This window comes from Phaethon aethereus (genome assembly GCF_964289735.1).
Source record: "Phaethon aethereus genome assembly, chromosome: 3".
Taxonomy (NCBI): domain Eukaryota; kingdom Metazoa; phylum Chordata; class Aves; order Phaethontiformes; family Phaethontidae; genus Phaethon; species Phaethon aethereus.
In genome coordinates, this window is record NC_138576.1 from 818,710 (window position 1) to 837,657 (window position 18,948).

The 18,948-nt window shown below is 45.2% G+C and overlaps 1 protein-coding gene across 1 annotated transcript in view; it reads left to right on the forward strand.

The window, feature by feature from the left end:
- RAB10 (RAB10, member RAS oncogene family) overlaps positions 1-13,682 on the forward strand; it is a gene marked incomplete at both ends in the record, with an annotated part of 48,091 nt that extends 34,409 nt beyond the window's left edge. The window contains 4 exons of the mRNA XM_081997402.1: positions 6,698-6,836; positions 10,392-10,481; positions 11,001-11,102; positions 13,599-13,682. Coding sequence (XP_081853528.1) covers positions 6,698-6,836; positions 10,392-10,481; positions 11,001-11,102; positions 13,599-13,682 — 415 coding nt within the window. The remainder of the gene's footprint in view (positions 1-6,697; positions 6,837-10,391; positions 10,482-11,000; positions 11,103-13,598) is intronic.
- Between the last annotated feature and the right edge of the window lie 5,266 nt (positions 13,683-18,948).

The window sequence follows — 18,948 nt, forward strand, 5'->3', positions numbered from 1 at the left end:
AAAGCAATTAAATGCTTTAGAGGAATAGAGTAGTAGAGCTAAAAATTCAGCCATGAAGAGTGCAATTTCATACGTGCCAGGAACTCAATAGAATTGCTTTGAAATGGAAACCGAAAGCCTTAGGCATCCTGCAATTCACTAAACTTATTGGCATAATGCAGCAATTGAAAAATTAAATGTGATTTTTGTGATACCGTGGGTGCGATCATTTCCGGTGGGCAGGGAAATGTCAGAATCTGACAAAATATATGATTTTGATTGGCATGGCCTAGAAAGAAAGCGGCAAGTAGGATGATCAGAGGGATGTAATAGCTATTTTAGGAAGAACAACTGGAAAGATTAGGATTCTTCAGGATGTCAGAGAAGTGACCAAAGCACATTTTTAAAATCAAGAGTATACCAGAAAAGGTAGGTACAGATTGATTTAATTCATTGCCTTTTCCAATACCAGTACATTAGTTCTAGTGTAAGGCTAGAAGGTGGCACATACAAAACACAAGGAAATGACGTCAAGCTGTGAAACTCATCACAAGATGTTGTGGTAGCTGCAGATGTGTGTGGGTTCACAAGGGAATTCACAAAGGAACAATGTGGTTTGGACTGTTAAATACACAGATGTGACCTCTGGCTCCAGAAGTCCTTGAATTACACAGAAGTGGAAGCTTGACCAGGTACAGCTCTTACATGCTTGTGAGAACGCACCGAAATCAGGTCTAGGTTTTTCATCCTTGTGAAGCAAAGGCTGAAAGGAAATACTACTGTCATCTAAAAAGTACATAGTGGTAGCAGACACAGAAGAAAAGGAAGGACTCTTAAGCTCAAGGACAGTGGAAGTCAAAGTTGCTGGAAATCCACCAGCAGGAGTAGGGGACTCTGGAAGAAGGTCTAGTTCAGTGTAATGGGGATGAAATAGAGAACGGGGAACGTGGAGGGAAAAAACCCCAAATTGGACAGGTATTTTGGAATAGAACTTGACAAATAAGAGGATCATGATGTATTCTGTTCTGCTATTGCAGAAGGACTTATGCCAGGAGCACTCTTCCCATTTACTCAAGAATATTCTGTGAAAATTGGGTGCAGAAAATACAACCGCTTTCTGGTCTCTCTGTTCAGACTCCACAGGCTGAGGAAACAACTAGGAACTCTAAGAGGTGACCCCAAAGGTGAATCTACAGGTGGTTGATACTGAGACAGTGAACCCAAGATGAAAAACCTTCAACACCCTGACACGGACTGTAGAATGCTGGAGGGATGGGGTAGGACAGAAAGCCGTTCAAGAAACAACGGCAGTATGTATGAATAGGTTTCTAGGGATTATGATCCCTAGAGTGGGGTTATGTGAACAGTGATTAGCCTTTTCAAGAGGCCTGTATTTGCTTTTCCAAGTCAGAGTAGTAAGTAATGCCAAGTATCCATAAACAGCCAGATGGTGTATACTATCTTAAACAGTCTTAAACTAGTCTTAAACTGATCTTAAGGAGTAACCAAAAATATATGGATAGAGTTGTATGAAGCGTTAGTTTTGCAGGGGTTCATGGGGACTAACAGTTGTTGATTCCTCACTTGTGGGGTTTCCATTTACCAGTTTTCATGCAGATTGCTTTCCTGGCAGCCTGTCAGTGGGCAGTGTGTATCATCAAGCCAGAACAAGGAACTCTGATAGACTGAGGTGAATGACAGTAGGTACAAGTTAGCAAAGTGCTTGATTCTTGCGCGCCTGGAACAGACTTGTTTGCAGAACTGCTGCCCCAGGAGCGTCTGTGCAGGCTGGTTGCAAGGCAGTGACTTGCATCACTAAGGCCAGAAAGTTGAGATCTAAAAGGCTAGAGCCTGAAGAGCTTCCAGAGCTGGGTAAGAGAAATGACCTGTTCCTCTTCAGTGGTGTATGAAACAATCACACTTGATAGTGTTGTATTAGTGTGGAAACAGTACGATGACAAAACTGCTTCGGTAGTAAACTGAAAAACAGTTAACTCATTCAAAGATAGCTAATTTTTTTTCTTTTTTTCCTACTTAGCTGCTACTCTGACCTCCTGTCTTTACATAAAATTTCTGTGTCAGCCTATTTTCCTACAGTTGTGTTGACTGATTCCAAATTTTAGAAACAAACTTTTTTTTTTTTTTAGTATGCAGGTCTTAACTGTGTAGAAGACCATAAAGTAACTTTTTTCTATCAGTGCATCTTTGCCGGGCACACTTTTACATGGCTGGGAAAGTGTCCTCGGAATTTTGTTTTTTCAGCAATGAGCTTGTTGCAAAAATAATCATCTGACCTGGAACACCTGTCCAGGTGAAAGAATTGTGCAGCAGCATAGCTATCTGAAATAGTTACATGTGTGGAAATTCCCTTTTATATGCAAGTTCTTGCATTTAGTAAGTATGGTGGTGTACAACCAAAGCTGCAGACAGCACCACTAACCAGGGTACGATCCGTCTCATTAATTTTTGCAATTACCCTAGGAATGTCTAAAGGTTAACTCTTGCTGCTGAGAGCTTTTGAGACCATTCACCATGTGCATGACTCAAGGTAGAATTTGGCATGTCAGTCTGACTTCCTATAAAACAATTAGATACCTCACTCATTATAGATTTTTTTTTTTTCTGGATGAATATTTGTTCAGAAAAGCTGAAATTTGCCAGTCATGAAGTATCTTACAGATGTTCCTTTGTGAAGGAAAGTCTTCGACCCAGTTGCTAAAGCTTCCAGACTGTGCCTGACAGCAGTACAGTTTCTTCAATGCAGTATTCTGCTTGCATAGTTTTAAAAATATTATAAGAAGAAACAGTAGGACAGTAATAAAATTCTTAGGATTATTTTGCTAGGAATTATTTGGTTTAATACATTGAAGACCTTTATTTTGAGCTATGTGGACTGGAAGGTTTGTCACAGATCATCAGATATAATCTCTTCTTGTTGCATCCGTATAAATCTTTCATAAACAAATCATAGTACATTTTAAGGTTTCATTAGTGTCTGCTAGGTCAACTGGAAAGCTGTCCCAGAAATTCCTTTCTCTGTTGGTTAAACCTCTAATATGATATAGCTTATGCATACTTTAATGTTGGCACGAGAATAATTTACATTTTTTTTTTTTCCCACTTTCCTTGTGCTTCTCCTTTCCCTAGTCTTACAGGACGACCTTCTTTGTCTTCATTTTGCAGCTAAACAAACCAAGTTCTCTCAGTTTTCTTTTATGCAGCAAGGTGTCATTTTCCTTGGCTATCTTCATAGTCCTTGTCTACATTTATTTTAGCTTGGAGAGCTAGCTAGCTTCCACAAATGTTTTTTGCCTACATCAAGGATTTATTGCACACCTGTAGCTTTGTAGCATATTCTCACATCCTAGAGGTTTGAACAAAAGCATAGAAAGCCAGGGCAGCAAATACGACATGCGGTCTCCAATTGTTTTGTGCCATTTGCTCAGGGTGGATTCATCAGTCGTAGGCAGTTTGAAAACCATAACTCATTTCCTCTGTTTGCTTCAGTCAGTTCCCTAATCTTGGACCCATTAAGAGTTATCTCTGAATAATGAATGCAGAATCCATTAAGAAGGGGAAAGGGCAAATATAGTACTTCTTTTAAAAAAAAAAAAAAAAAAAAAAAAAAAAAAAAAAAGGAGATATGCCAGGTTCTTTGCTTTTTCCTTCCCCAGCTTGCCTTTCATCCATTAGCTTAGCTTCAGTTGCCAGAAGAAACACTGGAGGAGTTAACTAAGCAAGTTAGCTGTAGGTACATAGGACGTGACAAGCAGTGAGTAACAACTAAGTGTTGCTAATGCCAAATTGTGTAAAATCAATCTAAATTCTTACTGTGGAGGCTACTGGCCTTGTCAGGAGGAGAGAAATTACAGATGAAGTATGTCTTGATGTCTTTGGTAAGGCTTTTCTGACACTGTCCTGCTTGATATGAACAAGTTAGGGGGAAATGACTTAGGTAAAGATGCTATCAAGTGGATACAAAACTCCTGGCGAGAGAAAATAAGTGATGTGTGAGTAAGTTCTGTTGAGATATTTTGCAGTAGTCTGTCCTGAGTTTCATGATAGGCAATGTTTTCTTTAATGGTTGGGATAAGGGAATAGAGAGCATGGTTACTGTATTTAAGCTAAGCAGGAAAAGATGAAGTTGCAAAGTATAAATTGTGTAGAGGACTAAATTATAATTCAGATTGGAAAGGGAGTGGGATGCATGAAGAGGCGTGCGCAAGGCTTCTGGAAAGTATTCTTGTATGAGGCTGGTAAGACTTCAGCTGGAGTAGTGTCCTGGTTTTTGCTTGGACATGGGCAAATTGGAGGGAGTCCAGAGACACTGATAGGTGAGGCAGCATATCTTAGACCTTTGGCCAGTGAGTAAGGTCTAAAGAACTTGAGGTGTCCTGAGAAAATTAAGGGCAGGTGCAAGAGCTGTGTTTATATATGTAAAAAATAATTGTAGAAAGAATGGAAATGGACTCCTCTTGTTATCTATGGAAAGTAAGGCAAGGATCGACAGCCTTAATTTGCACTAAGGAACACCCAAGTGTGCTATTAGGAGAGACTTCCAAATGGGACAGAAGGGGAATGAGAGAGGGGGATTCCAGCCAGCAGTCATCAGCGATCTCCAGGACCTCTGAGGAATAATGTGGGTATCTATCCCTCAACGCTTTGTAGGGCCAGGGAATGGACTAGATTGCCTCTCGAGGCTGCTGCCAGCGAGCCAGACCCCTGTGCAGCATGGCCTGTTAGAACACCTCTGAACAAAGTGGTGCTTGGGTTTAGGACCTGACCCTATTCCTCCTCCTCTGCTTTTTGCCCTCTTCCTGGTGTTTGTCATCTCCTAGGAGGAGGTAAAAGACTGGGAGTAATCAGCCTCTTGGGTGGCTATTCTGTGTGCTAAAACCTTAATCTGGGGTCCAAGTTGAACAGAGCCAATAAGACTCTTTGAGAAGAAACTTCGTAGAGCATTTCCCCTGCATCTCGCAAGCTTTTCCTCCATGGCGTTGTCAGATTTTGAGGCTTTTAATTTACTCCCTATTTACCAACTGATACTTGGCCAGAAATCTGACATGTGCTTAAATTGATTTGGCAGCTACAGTCAAGGCATTTGCTGTGACCTCAGGAATGGTTGAGAGGGGAATGAGTTGAGCTAGTTCAACTGCAGTCCATGATCTTTTCTGATCTGGTTTCTGAGCGAGGAAATGTAGGACTGTGGGCCAGGGAGGAACACTGTGCCTTTCTGAAGGCAGTTAGGGAATGTTTAATCTTGGTTTAGACCAGTTTAAATTTGGAGATGCCTTTGATTCTACCTTGTGTGAATAGTGTCACTGAAAACTGTCTGTAATCTGTTAAGTTTATGTCCTCTGAAAGGCACTTTAGAATATGCATATAGAATTCTCAACAGCATGTGAGTTTGTTTAACCAAATCTCGTGCATTCCACCAAAGATCTCAAAATGAGATGGGAAAATCCATGCCATCATTAATCTTGTATGATCAATTTTCAGCATCTTATAGGAGTCAATAATGTAATGTTACAGTTACAGTGCATCTTCTAGATTTACTTTTCATACACTTTGATCTAAAATTTCAGGAATATACATTAGTAAGATCAAGTTAAAGCTCTATAAAACTCATCTGAAAACAAAATTGTTCTCACTGTTAAGTCCGAGTTCCAGAAAATGTTGAGTGATTGTCTTTGGGACTGCTCAGCAGCTGCTGAAATGGCAAGGGATCTTCTCGGGCATCGTGGTGGTGTTGACCAGATAGCTGGGTCACGTCATTGCTGGTTGCAGTTCCAATCTCTCCTGCCTTTGACAGCAGCACTGCTAAACAACCTACACCACCTTGGGAACTTCGTACAGAAATTTGAGTACTGAGTCTGCTGGGTTTGTGCAGTGGCTAATTAGGCTGGCCAGTGGTTACAGTATTTAATTTAAAAATAATAGATGGGGGTTTAAAGTGGCTTATTTTTACATTCATTTGGGAAGAACTGGCCAGTAACAGAAGATAGTGTCTGGGACAACAATGTTTCTGGGGTAGTTTGGACAGTCCCGCTGCTGGAGCTCACAGTCCTGTCCAGGTGTTGGAAGAGCACTTTTTGAACTACTGGGTTCCACCAAGGCTCAGCAGTTTTTGAGACACTTCCCTGAGATGCGAGACTTGGCAATCAAAGTTTCTTCTTTTGGGTGCAAGTTTCAAGTTGCCAATAAAAATACAAAGTTCAAAATTAATAAATTTCTACCATGACTTGATACTGGTTTTATTTATTGTGGTAAGACGCTGGAAGACCTATTGCAGCTTACCGCTTTGCTGTTTAACAGATCGCTTCATCTTCTGCCGTCGTAGTCATTAAGTCCAGTTAAGCAGTCCAGTGTCTTTTGTCTCTGTCATAGTTGACTCTGAAACGTGTTTTTGGAAAAACAATCCCCTTCAAAGTAACATCCAAAAGATAAACTTCAAACCCTAAGTTTCTGTACCCTCGTGAGCCTGGCTTACTAAAGCTTGCCTTTTTTGTTCTCTGAGTGTTCAGCTCCGTCTGGGAGGGAATGGGCCTTCCTTGAAGCTGCTGCACGTTGGAGTGTGTCCGACCGCTCAAGACCATTGCACATCCCTCGGTAGTGGTGCCACAGAGCACGTACTGGGCCACGCACACTTGTCTAATAGAAACTGGGCTGGTTTCTTTAGAGCTTGCCTCTGATATGTACTCTTGTCTGTTTTCTGCAGGGACACAGCAGGGCAGGAACGATTTCACACCATCACCACCTCTTATTACAGAGGTGCCATGGGGATCATGCTAGTATATGACATCACCAATGCCAAGAGCTTTGAAAACATCAGCAAGTGGCTCAGAAACATAGATGAGGTGAGTAATGTCTGTAAGATCCCTGAATTGAGCTGTTTGTTGTGACCTGTAGAGCATGTGATCAGGCCCAGCAAACTCAGCTTCTGGATTGCAGTCTCTGCTTCTACCCTGGCAGAAGGTGTAGTGCATAAATTAACACAGGGGTTTGGGTGCTGTTCTTAGGCTGTCCTATGTTCCCTCCCTCAAATTCTCCCTTCAGCAGTGGCATGAAGAGTTGCAATACCACACAGGGGCCAGTGGGGTCCTTAAATGTCAAATTCATACATGAGCAAGCTTTGTTTCTGTGCTGGAGAATACTTACGGGTAAGGAATACATCTTTTAGTAACTGGGAGCTGCAGTTTTCGGGAGGAGCTGCCACCACAAGGTGGTGTGCAGAGGAGCAACACTAAGCCATAAGCTGTAGAGTAGCTATAGAACATGTCACTTCTAGTACTAACTTATTTTATAAGGACGACTATGCAAATCCTCAAAGATAATTAAGTACGATCACCTCCACTCCCTCAAAACTGATGTTGTGAAAGGCGTGCAAGTTTATTATGGCTGTTAGAGGTAGTATGGCAAACTGCTTGTTGCTGATTTTGTCCTCCTTAGAGGAGTGCACCAAACAAGGAGGTTGGTACAATTTCAAGTGAGGTCAAGTGAAGGAGAAGAAACTGATGTGGAAACATTCAGTGCCTGGACCCCAGGAGTTCATTCTCTGGAAGATCTGAGACGTTAGAGAACAGCACAACTGTTAGTTCATCCTTTTGTTACGCCGTTCCCAAATGGAACAAATGTTTGAATTTTTCCAACTTCATTATTTTCCTAGAAAGCATGAAGTTGGCCCTGTAGAGGTGAGCATCAGGCATTGCTAGTTGAAGCACTGAGGCTGGTGAAAGGTTCTTACAGAGCAAAAATGTAATATTGGGACTTTCCTAGCATGAGAAATGGGAGACTTATTCTGTTTATGGAAAGGTGTGTGTTCCGGTGGGTACAGAAGCGTGGGGGCGGGTAAGGCAGCACAGGAAGAGACTCAACAGCGAGTTGAATGTAAACTTGAAACCAAGGCCTTTAGATACTGCAGTTGCTTTGTTTAAAAAAAATTCAGTAGTATCCAGGAAGTTGAGTAATCTATGTCATTCATGCTATTGTGTCTGAGAAGCGAGTATTTTTGCTGACCTCATGTTTTCAAATCTGTGTCACACAAACCTCTGCAGCTGATTTCAGGTGCATGGTGAAGGCTGCACGGTTACTGCAGTTTTATGAGGGGTGTTTGACACCTTAGGAAGCTTTTTTTATTACGGAAGAAGCTCACTGATGGAGTGCATTTGCAGAAATGACGGGTGAAGTCATCCTCTGAGGTTCCAGATGCAGTGTTGAAGCTTCTCACTAAAATGTGTGGCAGGTGTTACCCACTCGTCTACAGGATTATTGCAAATGATAGTTGCGAATTAAGTAACTAAGTGCTTTGGTTTTACAAGGCATTAATATTGCCAAGGGTATCCTCTGAAGGAGGAGAGTTTTCAATAAGCAAGCTGCGGTTCTGAATTGCTATTCTGTGCAAGGAGCCTCTTCTACAGGATACATAAGCCTTAATTTAGAAATAGCCAGGAATCTTAGAGGTCTACACCTTCATCCTTGCCAAGTACTTAATTAAAGGTCACACATTCTGCAGATGTGTATTAGGATATGCACTTTTGCTTTGGGCTAGTAGGAATTAGTTGAGTTGCTCAAGTGCACAGTTTTATATGTTGGGGCTGGCTGTATTTGAAAGAAGTCTGTTGCTGTGTAAGCAGTTTTGTGCGTGTACATGAAAAGTTAACGTTTTTGGAGTCTTGTTCTACACGGTATCTTAGTCTGCCTTTGCAGTCTTGACTGCTCTTCTTCCTTGTGACCTGAAGGGAAAAAAACTGGGGGTGATTCTCCTGAGGAATGTGAAATGGTTTATTACTATAAGCGGGCGTACTGGGTACCTGGATCTCTTGTAAAGTAGTATTAAGACTGTTGGAGTGAAAGTAAATTCAGATTAGACTTTCCAAGAAGCTTCTCATGGGCAGGTTTCAAAGTACGTCCGTTATCCACTTAAGTGATGCTTTGTGCTGTGGCTGCTGGAACTCTTCCGCTAGTCTGGTGGATATCTTTGGCGTATTCTTTCCTTACTATGAAGGATATTGGCAGTACTTCAATAACTGAACAGCCAAGGAATTTTTGCTCAATCAGCATTCCTTGAGAAGCATTGGCACTCGCTTTTGACTTACAAAGATGATTCCCTGTGTATGTGGTCCAGCTTTTCTTTGGATCCTGAGCAGTAGCGTGGTGCTACCTGAAAGGGGGTTGTGGCAAGGTGAGTGTTGGTCTCTTCTCCCAAGTAACCAGCGATAGGACGAGAGGAAATGGCCTCAAGTTGTGCCAGGGGAGGTGTAGATTGGATATCAGGAAAAATTTCTTTACTGAGAAAGGTCAAGCTTTGGAACAGGTTGCCCAGGTTGGTGGTGGAGTCACCATCCCTGGAGGTGTTCAAAAAACATGTGGACGTGGCACTTTGGGATGTGGTTTAGTGGGCATGGGGGTGTTGGGTTGATTGTTGGACTTGATGATCTTAGAGGTTTTTTCCCACCTTAATGATTCTGTGCTCACTTCAGTTTTCCCTTTGCAGTGTCCTGGTTTATGTGCGCTTGGTATATAGTCCATGTGCTGTTTATCACTGCATGAGTTTTTCAACTTCTGTATGAAGTATTTAGCAGATAGAGCTAAAGCACAAAGCTGACATGCAGTCTTGCTCTGATGATTTTGACATCAGAAGAACAGCATGATGCTAGAGAGCTGTAATTTCCCTTTGTTAATCAACTCAGTAACTCCTTTAAAAATAAATTACAGGCAAAAGGGGTTTTTATTAACTTCCTGGTTATTTGGCTTTGTGGTGGTTGAAAGTGTGGTTGCAATTGTTAAGGAGACTTACCTGTCTACAATAAAACTATACAAAGGAACCCTTAAACACCAAAAAAGTACTAGTGTCAGCTGGTGCCATTCCAGCATGTGAAGCTTGATTTTTTGGGAGCTGTAGACTTGGGCTTGTTCTTGTCCCGTAATGTTTTATAGCATCATTTCTGTAATGTGCTTGTCTACTACACGTAAAACCTGACACCTCCAAGTGCCAGGCAGGAAGCTGATTCTTTTCCCCCACATCACTGGACGCAAACTGACAAAGATTTGGTACGCTGGTGTCATTAACTAGAAGGATCTGGGTTGCAGAACAGCACTTAGCTTTTTTCAGAAAGCAAGCCTTCATACTTAAACTATAAAAAAAGAAAGAAAGGGGGAAAATAACTAGCATTGGGATGATGACAGAGCTGTGTCAAACCTGTAGCCCTTTCCACTTCCAGGGTATATGAGCAATTTGGCCTAAAGGCACTGTCTGAAGAATGCTTTCAAGCTGTCTTTGTTGGGACTCAGGAAAGTGTAGGACACAGAGACCTGTAAACGTTAGCTTCAAACGGCCTGGAAATACAAAGGTGAAACAGATATTTACTGCTTGTTGGGCGAGATGTGTAAACTTGTCTCTTGTCTCATTTTAGCATGCCAATGAAGATGTGGAGAGAATGCTGTTAGGAAACAAGTGTGACATGGAAGATAAAAGAGTTGTCCCTAAAGCAAAAGGCGAACAGGTAAGTGTCGGACAAAAACTTGCTTATCAAAGTAAGCACATCAGTGCCAAGACTTCCTGCCATCTCCAGGTGGTTGAGGTGCCACAGCAGGATGTGCCAGGGAATGACCAAGGATACTGGATTTGCTGATGGTTTGTAAGTTTGTAAGGGAATGTTTTCTCAGAAGCTGCATTGCAGGCAGCTGCCATGAATGGAATGAGTTCAGCTGCAGTTTCTGCTTTCTGTGATAACTAAAAATTTTCAGACATCCTTTGTTACTTCCCACATGACAGGCTTGTATGGTATCTGTCATCTTATGCTCAGACATTGACTTGTGATTTAATACACTTTAATTGCTGTTTCTGGATCATTGAGTTCTGAATCTTCATTTGTGACACTTTGCCTACCTAGTACTTCTGATGCCTGCTACGGCTCAAATAATATTACATGCTTATAAATGCTGCTAATCCTGAAGTTATAGCAGCACCAGTTGAATAACTCCGAAGTAATGCTAACCACCTTCTTTCTTTTTTGGTTTAGATTGCTAGGGAGCATGGTATTAGGTTTTTCGAAACTAGTGCAAAAGCAAATATAAACATTGAGAAGGCATTCCTCACATTAGCAGAAGACATTCTTCGAAAGGTAGGTGCTTACAGGATTTGTTTGGGGCAAAAAAACCCCCTAAAATTTCAGCTCCTGTTGCTTTTGATGTTTACCTGAATTGTTGCAGCTCTCGACTTTGGCATGCTAAGAAAAACGAGTCCCTGAAGGAGGGCTGTTGTACATCTGAAGCTTCTAAAGCTTGTTTGATGTTTCATTATTGTAGGGGTACTAACTAGAGACAGTAGTATACATCAAAGAGCCATGGAATGTAAACTTATAGTTGTTGGGCCCTTAAACTTCTGGTTGTGTTGTGCATGGACTTGGAGTTAAAACATTTCAGTTGGCCTGGAAGAGAATTGTCCTTTCCCTGCAACCAGCTCCATCAATACGCAGTGTTGTCCAAAAACTCATAAGCACCTGTTGGGAAGAGTTTAGATGTGGTGGATAGAACAGATGAACAAGATCTGTCACTTCCTACCTTGTTTCCAATGATTAGCCCTCTCAGCTTCCGCTTTACATTGGTGGTTTTATTGGAAGATTGTTTTGCATCTGAGAGAAGAAAGTGGATCACCAGTTCTTCCTGCTCGTTGGCTCCCCTTCGCAAAACTTATGGTGTACCATAAAGATGGCTGCCTTTCCTGTGGCCTGTACACAAATCTTTGTATGCCCAGAGCTATGGGATGCTGCTAATACTTGTATCCCTGATGTCTTTCATGAGTGGAAAATGCATCGGCTTCCAATAGCTGCCCCTGTTTTGTTGCGGGATTGAGCTGGGTTGGATAGGTGGGTGGCTCCAGGTCTGGTTCCAGTTAGCTGGTGCTCTCCCACAGTCAAGGACTTGATTTACAGAGTAACCCCTGTGCTAGCGCATTCCTGCTTGTGATCAGGTCGTGCCTCTCCAGCACTAAAACTCTGTGGAGCTTGGATGGGTGTTGGCCAACTCTAGCGTATGTGCTTTGCTCCTAAACAAAAGACCCTACATGGCTTTTTTTCTGTGCTCCAGCTTAGTGGTAGGGACTGCCCTGTATTGGGACTGCCTTCATCACTGTCTTCCACCGTTCTCCTGCATGAATGTTATTGATAATTTCATCCAAGTTAATTTATTGGAAATTTAGTGCAAGGTCAATGCTGAATCTTAAAATCATAGAATCATTAAGGTTGGAGAAGACGTTTAAGGTCATCAGGTCCAACCACCAACCCAACACCACCATGCCCACTAAACCATGTCCTGAAGCGCCACATCCACATGTTTTTTGAACACCTCCAGGCATGGTGACTCCACCACCTCCCTGGGCAGCCTGTGCCAATGCCTGACCACCCTCTCAGTGAAGAAATTTTTCCCAATATCCAATCTAACCCTCCCCTGGCACAACTTGAGGCCATTTCCACTCGTCCTGTCGCTGGTTACTTGGGAGAAGAGACCAACCCCCACCTCACCACAACCCCCTTTCAGGCAGTTGTAGAGAGCGATGAGGGCTCCCCTCAGCCTCCTCTTCTCCAGACTGAACACCCCCAGTTCCCTCAGCCGCTCCTCATCAGACTTGTGCTCCAGACCCCTCCCCAGCGCCATTGCCCTTCTCTGGACACGCTCCAGCACCTCAACGTCCTTCCTGTAGGGAGGGGCCAATCTTTGTGCAACCCTTTTAAATATACATGTACTCAACAATGTCTGGTTCTCTGTTGTAGTTCTGAGTTGTTTCTTAATCTGTTTTTGACAAGTGTTACGTGAGAAACGGGACCAAAACCCCTGGCCTTTGGTAAATGGGAGGTCAGGCTAGCAAGCCTTCCTGACACTTTTTTGACCTTTAAATTTTTATTTTGGGCCTCAGTGTATCTGTCTGAAGAACAGGGAGGGTTGCTTGTGCAAGGCTGTGCCAAAGAGAATAAGAAAAGGAATATAGAGACAAAATTGCAGTATTCTCGTGAGTGTTTATGTTTGTTTCTAAACAGCAGAAAGTAGATGTTAGCATCTGATCAAAACCACTTGGCTTTGATTTTTTGCTTTGGTCTAACCAAGTTTACATCCCATGACGCAGGCGAGCCTGTTTTGTCCGCTGCCTCGGAAACTGGTGTCCCAGTTAACTGGAAGGCAGATGCTTTTGAACAACCCCTCTTTATCCATAAATTACTCTGTGGTTTTTTAAGGTCATTAGTTCACATAATTTAACTTCAGCTTGTGTTAGTTGTACGCTGTGATTTATTTACTCCACCAAAGTCCAAGTGTCAGTTTTAAGAGCAGGATCTAGAAATAGTTTCACTTTACTTTGGGGTGGTCCAAGTTCAAAAGTGTTTTTTTCCAGCTTTCTGGTTGTTGTTTATTTAAAACAAAACAAAACCTCACATAGGTTTTGCATACTTTTGCTGGAGAGGGGAGTCAGATTCCCTACTTATCTGGAGAGCTCTTTGTCCATAGTTTGTTCATAATATTATTGGGTGACGGCAGTCGTCTTGTAAGCTGCTGTCTCTTCAGCTCTGAATACTTCATTTCAGAATGTCTCAAGAGTCATCTAACTCTTTTTACTTGTTCCATTGCAGACCCCTGTAAAAGAGCCCAACAGTGAAAATGTAGATATCAGCAGTGGAGGTGGGGTGACAGGCTGGAAGAGCAAGTGTTGCTGAACGTTCTCCTATATCACCAATCGCCATCCACCGCCCCTTTTTTCTCGCTGCAAAACAAACCACTTTGCCCGTTTTTAACCTTAAACCAATGTTTTGTTCCTCATCTTAACAAGCTCCTGTCACCCGTTGTTTTTCTGTTTAGGACAGCTTGCGTACTATAATTTTCTCAATGACATGTATAGGAAAATCATCTCTGTGACTTCATTTTTTTCATGTACCTGCTCAACTTACCACTACGTTTTGGTTGTATTATAGTCCCGTTCTTCCTGACATTGAAACATATAGCAATCGTATTCAAGTCTCTTCTGCAAATTGTATAAGAATAAAAGTTAGAATTAACAATTTATTTTGTACAACAGTGGAATTTTCTGTCATGGATAATGTGCTCGAGTCACCATATTCTCTAGATGCATCAGCAAGAGAGCCAGGAAAACACTCATTTTCGCCTTGAGTCTGTGAATGGGGTTTATTTTGTCCTGTGCCTTATGTGGAAAGGAACTTTTGTTTTCATTTTTTCTTTTCTTCTGGTGGAAGCATGTGCAGGAGACATACCATCCATACTTGACCATTTTAAAATATTGAACTCTTTTGTGATTGCTTTCTGTAATTGTCGGTGTAATGCATCGAGGACAAAGGGTGGTGCAAAAAAAAAAAAAAAATTACATTTAATCTGCTGTGTCTCCTTTTTGGTGATCTAGCCATTCGGAACTGTTCCTGCTGCCATTTTTTTTTTTTTCTCACTTGCAGCTCTTTCCTTTTGCCTGCATGCTGCTTTTATTTGCATTTCTTCATGGTGTGATGTGTTAATTAAAAGGATGGCAACGTGGTATGTTTGCCAAAAATTTAATACAAAGCACTGATTTAGCTTTCAAGGTAAAAATGTTGAAGATACCTACTAATTTCCCTCTAGCCAATGTCAGTTCACTAGTATATCTTCTCTCTCCTCCTGCATAGCCGTTGGGTTTTATGATATGGAAGAGTTATTTGCATGCACTAGTTTTCTATGGAGGGTGATGTGGTTGTCTACTTTATGTGTATGAATATAACATGCAATTCCCAAACTGACAGCAGTTAACATGAATTTTGAAGTTCTCTCCTACTGTTAGCCGCTCCAACGAGTTGGTCGGTAGCCTAGCAAAAGGCTGAGTGAAACTAGATTTAAAAAAAAAAAGGAAAAAAAAAAAAAAGAAAGGAAAAAAAGAAAAGAAGTTGGCAGTTTAATTTATTACCTCCCTGAAAACCTTCCATTTCCCAGTGTTAAAAGCTGAGTTGTCGGTACTTGGGTCAGTCTCGCGCTCCTTCCCGTGCCGGGGGAGTGTGGCTGGTGATCCCAGCGGGGCTGCTGAGCCCCCCTGGGATTAACTTGCTTTTCCAGCTCGCCTTTGCGCTTCGCCCGGGCTCCGGTGTCACCGATGGCATGGCTTCCTCCTCTCTGAAAGGAAGGGGGTTATGGACTGCCAGTCTGACTTTGTCGACAGCTCCTGCCGCACCGGGCGTTCGGTCTGCAGGAGCCTTTGTACATTCACTTGCCTTGCATTTAAAATACCACGTAGGAGAGCTGCTCCAGCCAAGGACAAAAAGATATTTTAAATAGATGCTTCTTCCTCCCCAAGCCTCACGTTCTCCTTTAAAGTCGGACAAGCTTGTGCCTCGCTCTTGTCCGGTTGGGTTTTGGACTGTCTCCGGTAAATAAAGTAGTACATAACGCTGATTTAATTTTAATGAAATGACGGTGTTTTAACCTTGAACTTCTAGTTTTGAACGGCTTCCCATGTAGTAACTTGACTGAGGTGTCTCCCTTTTCCTCTGTATTTCGGCATTTTGTCTCCGTCTGTGTTAACCCTTCCCAGTTGAGTGGCTGCCGGGTCGGGTGGGAGGCCGGGACTGGCCGATATGTCGGCACCGTCGCATTTCTCGCGTCCCGCGCCTGCCGGTCAGCATTGTAAATAGAGTACAGCTACCTTTTGGTTAAATCTGCACTTTCTAACAAGATCAAAAAGGGAAAAATGGAGAAATATACATCAAGGTTTTTTTGTATAATCCTTGTTTTAAACGTGAGCTTTTTATTTGCTTCCAGGGGCTTGGCTCCCTCTGCGTAAATCCCTCGGGATCCTTTGTAGACGCTGTGTTCGTTGCAAGCCAACAGGTAGAGAACAGGCCACTCGCTGGTACTACTGGCTCCCACCTTGTTTCATATTCTCCTTACTGAGTTAATAAACTGAAATATTTCTAGACTGTCTACTTCTGTTGATATTAAAAAAAAAAACAAACAACAAAAACCACATGAATTTTAACCGTGGGGCTTGGCTTTGTTTTGTGTTGTGGAGTGTAAGGCCCAGCCGAGGAGGAGTGAGCAACAAGAATCAATGCAGATGCTTAGGAAAAAAAAAAAAAAAATCATGTTGGAGGAATTTGCCGTAACTTTTATTTCTGCCGGTATCTAAATTTCTTGCTAGCTAGCAAACTAACTGCTTGTGAAACCTCCACTTGGAAGACACCCCCATCCCCAGCCCTGTCTGTGGAATAAAGCCTAAGGCCAGCCTAGAAAAGGATGCGAAAGCAACTTTCCCCATGCCAGCCAGCCTGCCGCGGGCGCAGGGAGGGCTTTACCTGACCGGGCTGGCGGAGGAAGGCTCAGCGCTACCTTTTTGTCATGGCAAAAAAAAACCAGTAACTTGATTAAATCGGTCATGATAACCTAAAACCCGAGGTTCAATCTACCCTACACGTGTGTAACCGCTTTCTGTTCGGTGCTTCGGCGCTGCTGGGGCCGTGGCGGTGCGGGGCAGGGGTAAAAGCGGCGCTTTGTGCTCTCGGACTTGGATGGTAGAAAAACAGCATCAACTTGAGGTCTAGGATTAGTTCCCATGCCTACAATTTTTTACTTAATCTTTTAATATTTTTGCTACTCCACTCTGGCTTTTTATTTAAAACACATTCTTTTGTACCACTTACTGTATCAAATTGTATAAAAAGATCACTGTCCCATTCTTGGTCATACCAAGAGCAAATAAAAGCTTTTATAAACTTGCATTGGTTCCTTGCTGGGCCCCGTTAAATTTCCTCTCGCCAAGCCTTGCCTGGGGGCCGGGGGGAGAGGGCTGAGTGCCGGCCCCGCTTGCGGCTGCCCCTCGGAGGAGGTGGGCGCCGGGGTTGGGACAAGACCCTTCGGTCCGAGGGAGAGCTTTGCCTCGGGGCTGCGGCTGGTCTCGGACTGAGCAGTGGAGCCCGGGCTAAAGCCGGGGAAGCACGAGTCCGTCTCTGCTCCCGAGAAAGTGTTTGGCTGGGGGAAGAGTTGTTGCTTTCTGTCTTTTCTATAGAAAAGCTTCAGGCTGCAAGGGCAGGATGGTGCCCAGCGCAAGGGGCTGTCTGATGCTGCTGTGGAGCCTCCCGTGGGTGGGGGTGCGCCCGGCTGCTGGGAGATGGACCTTTGCTCCTGAGTCGGGGCAGCCCCCAGTATCAGCACAGACTGGGGGTGAAGGGATGGAGAGCAGCCCTGCTGACAAGGATTTGGGAGGGGTCCCTGTGGGTGCAAAGCTGGACAGGAGCCGGCAATGTGCGCTCGCAGCCCAGAAGCCACCCGTGTCCTGGGCTGCCCCCAAAGCCGCGTGGCCAGCAGGGCGAGGGAGGGGGTTCTGCCCCTCTGCCCTGCTCTGGGGAGACCCCCCTGCAGTGCTGCGTCCAGCTCTGGAGCCCTCGGCACAGGAGAGACACGGACCTGCTGGAGCGGGGCTAGAGGAGGCCCCAGCGATGCTCCGAGGGCTGGAACAGCTCTGCTGGGAGGACAGGCTGGGAGAGCTGGGGGGCTCAGCCTGGAGCAGAGAAGGCTCCGGGGGGCCCTTAGTGCAGCTGCCAGGGCTTGGAGGGGCTGAGGAGAAAGATGGGGACAGACTGTTCAGCAGGGCCTGTAGCCACAGGACAAGGGGTGACGGTTTTAAACTAAAAGAGGGGAGATTCAGACTAGACAGAAGGAAGAAATTTTTGACAGTGAGGGTGGTGAAGCCCTGGCCCAGGTTGCCCAGAGAGGTGGTGGATGCCCCATCCCTGGAAACAGCCCAGGTCAGGCTGGACGGGGCTCTGAGCAACCTGCTCTGGGTGAAGATGTCCCTGCTCACTGCAGGGGTGGGACGAGATGGCCTCTAACGGCCCCTTCCCACCCAAACCCTGCTGTGACTCTGCGACTCCGTGGTATGTGCAGTGGCTGTTCCAGCCCTTCCCTCTCCGGACCCCGGGGGTCCCAGCGTGGATGCCAGCTACGGGCAGGTTTTCCAGCTCCCCAAGAGCCCCCGCTGCCGTGCCAGCAGCCACCTGTGTTTCGGGCAGAGCTGATGTCCCTCCCCACCAAGCAGGATCCGTTCCCCCTTGCCGGTCCCCTCTCCACAAGCTCTCCTGCCCGCGGGGAGCGGGTGTCCCCGGGGTGCCCCGCAGCCTTCGGGCACGCCTGGGTCGGGGACGTCACCCCCCGAGTGAAAACTCAGCGAGGGGCCTGTCCCTGTCCCCATCCGCTGTGGCATGGGATGGCAGAGCAAGGACGTGCTGCTGCTTCCCTCCCGCTGCCATGGTGCCGGTAACCGGGAGAGGGTGTTTTTGTGCTGCTGTCGGTAAGCTGCCGCGGAGGCCGCGAGCGTGCGGCGGCTGCAGCCCCCGGGTCCCCCTCGCAGGGGGACAAGGCCGTGGGGAGCGGCTCGGCGGTCCTGAGGCCTCCCCGGGGACTCAGCAGCGTTTTGCAGCGGGAAGGGTCCCTCCCTGGCCCAGTCAGCTCGGCTCGGCGGCTGCTGCCGCGGGGAGCCGGGGCCTGGTGCCCCACGGCAGGGCCCGGGGGCTGACGGCGCGGCGGCCCGCAGCCATCACCGTTGCGGTGGTGTTTGTGCGAGGGGTTCCGGGGGGCTCGGGGACCTGGCAGGGACACCATTCGGTGGCTCTCAGGGTCCTGCTTGTCCGTGTCATCCCTGTCAAGTGAGTCCTGAGCCTTTCCCTGTCATCCTCCTGCCGCTGCCATCGTCCCTGCTCCATCCCTGTCCCTGTCCCATCCCCATCGCTGCTCCATCCCCATCCTGCTCCATCCCTGCTTATTCTGGCAAGTTTTTTGTGCCTTCCAACAAGGCTGGGCTTTGCCCCGGAGGACCCCGCTGCCGCTCCGATGGCATCTTTTGGTACACGTCTGTCCCCCCCGTCCCCGCCCCCCCCGCTAACCCACACCAGGACCCCACCCCTGCACAGCATCAGGCCCTTGAGGAGGGGTCAGGGTCTCCGGCACCCATCTCTG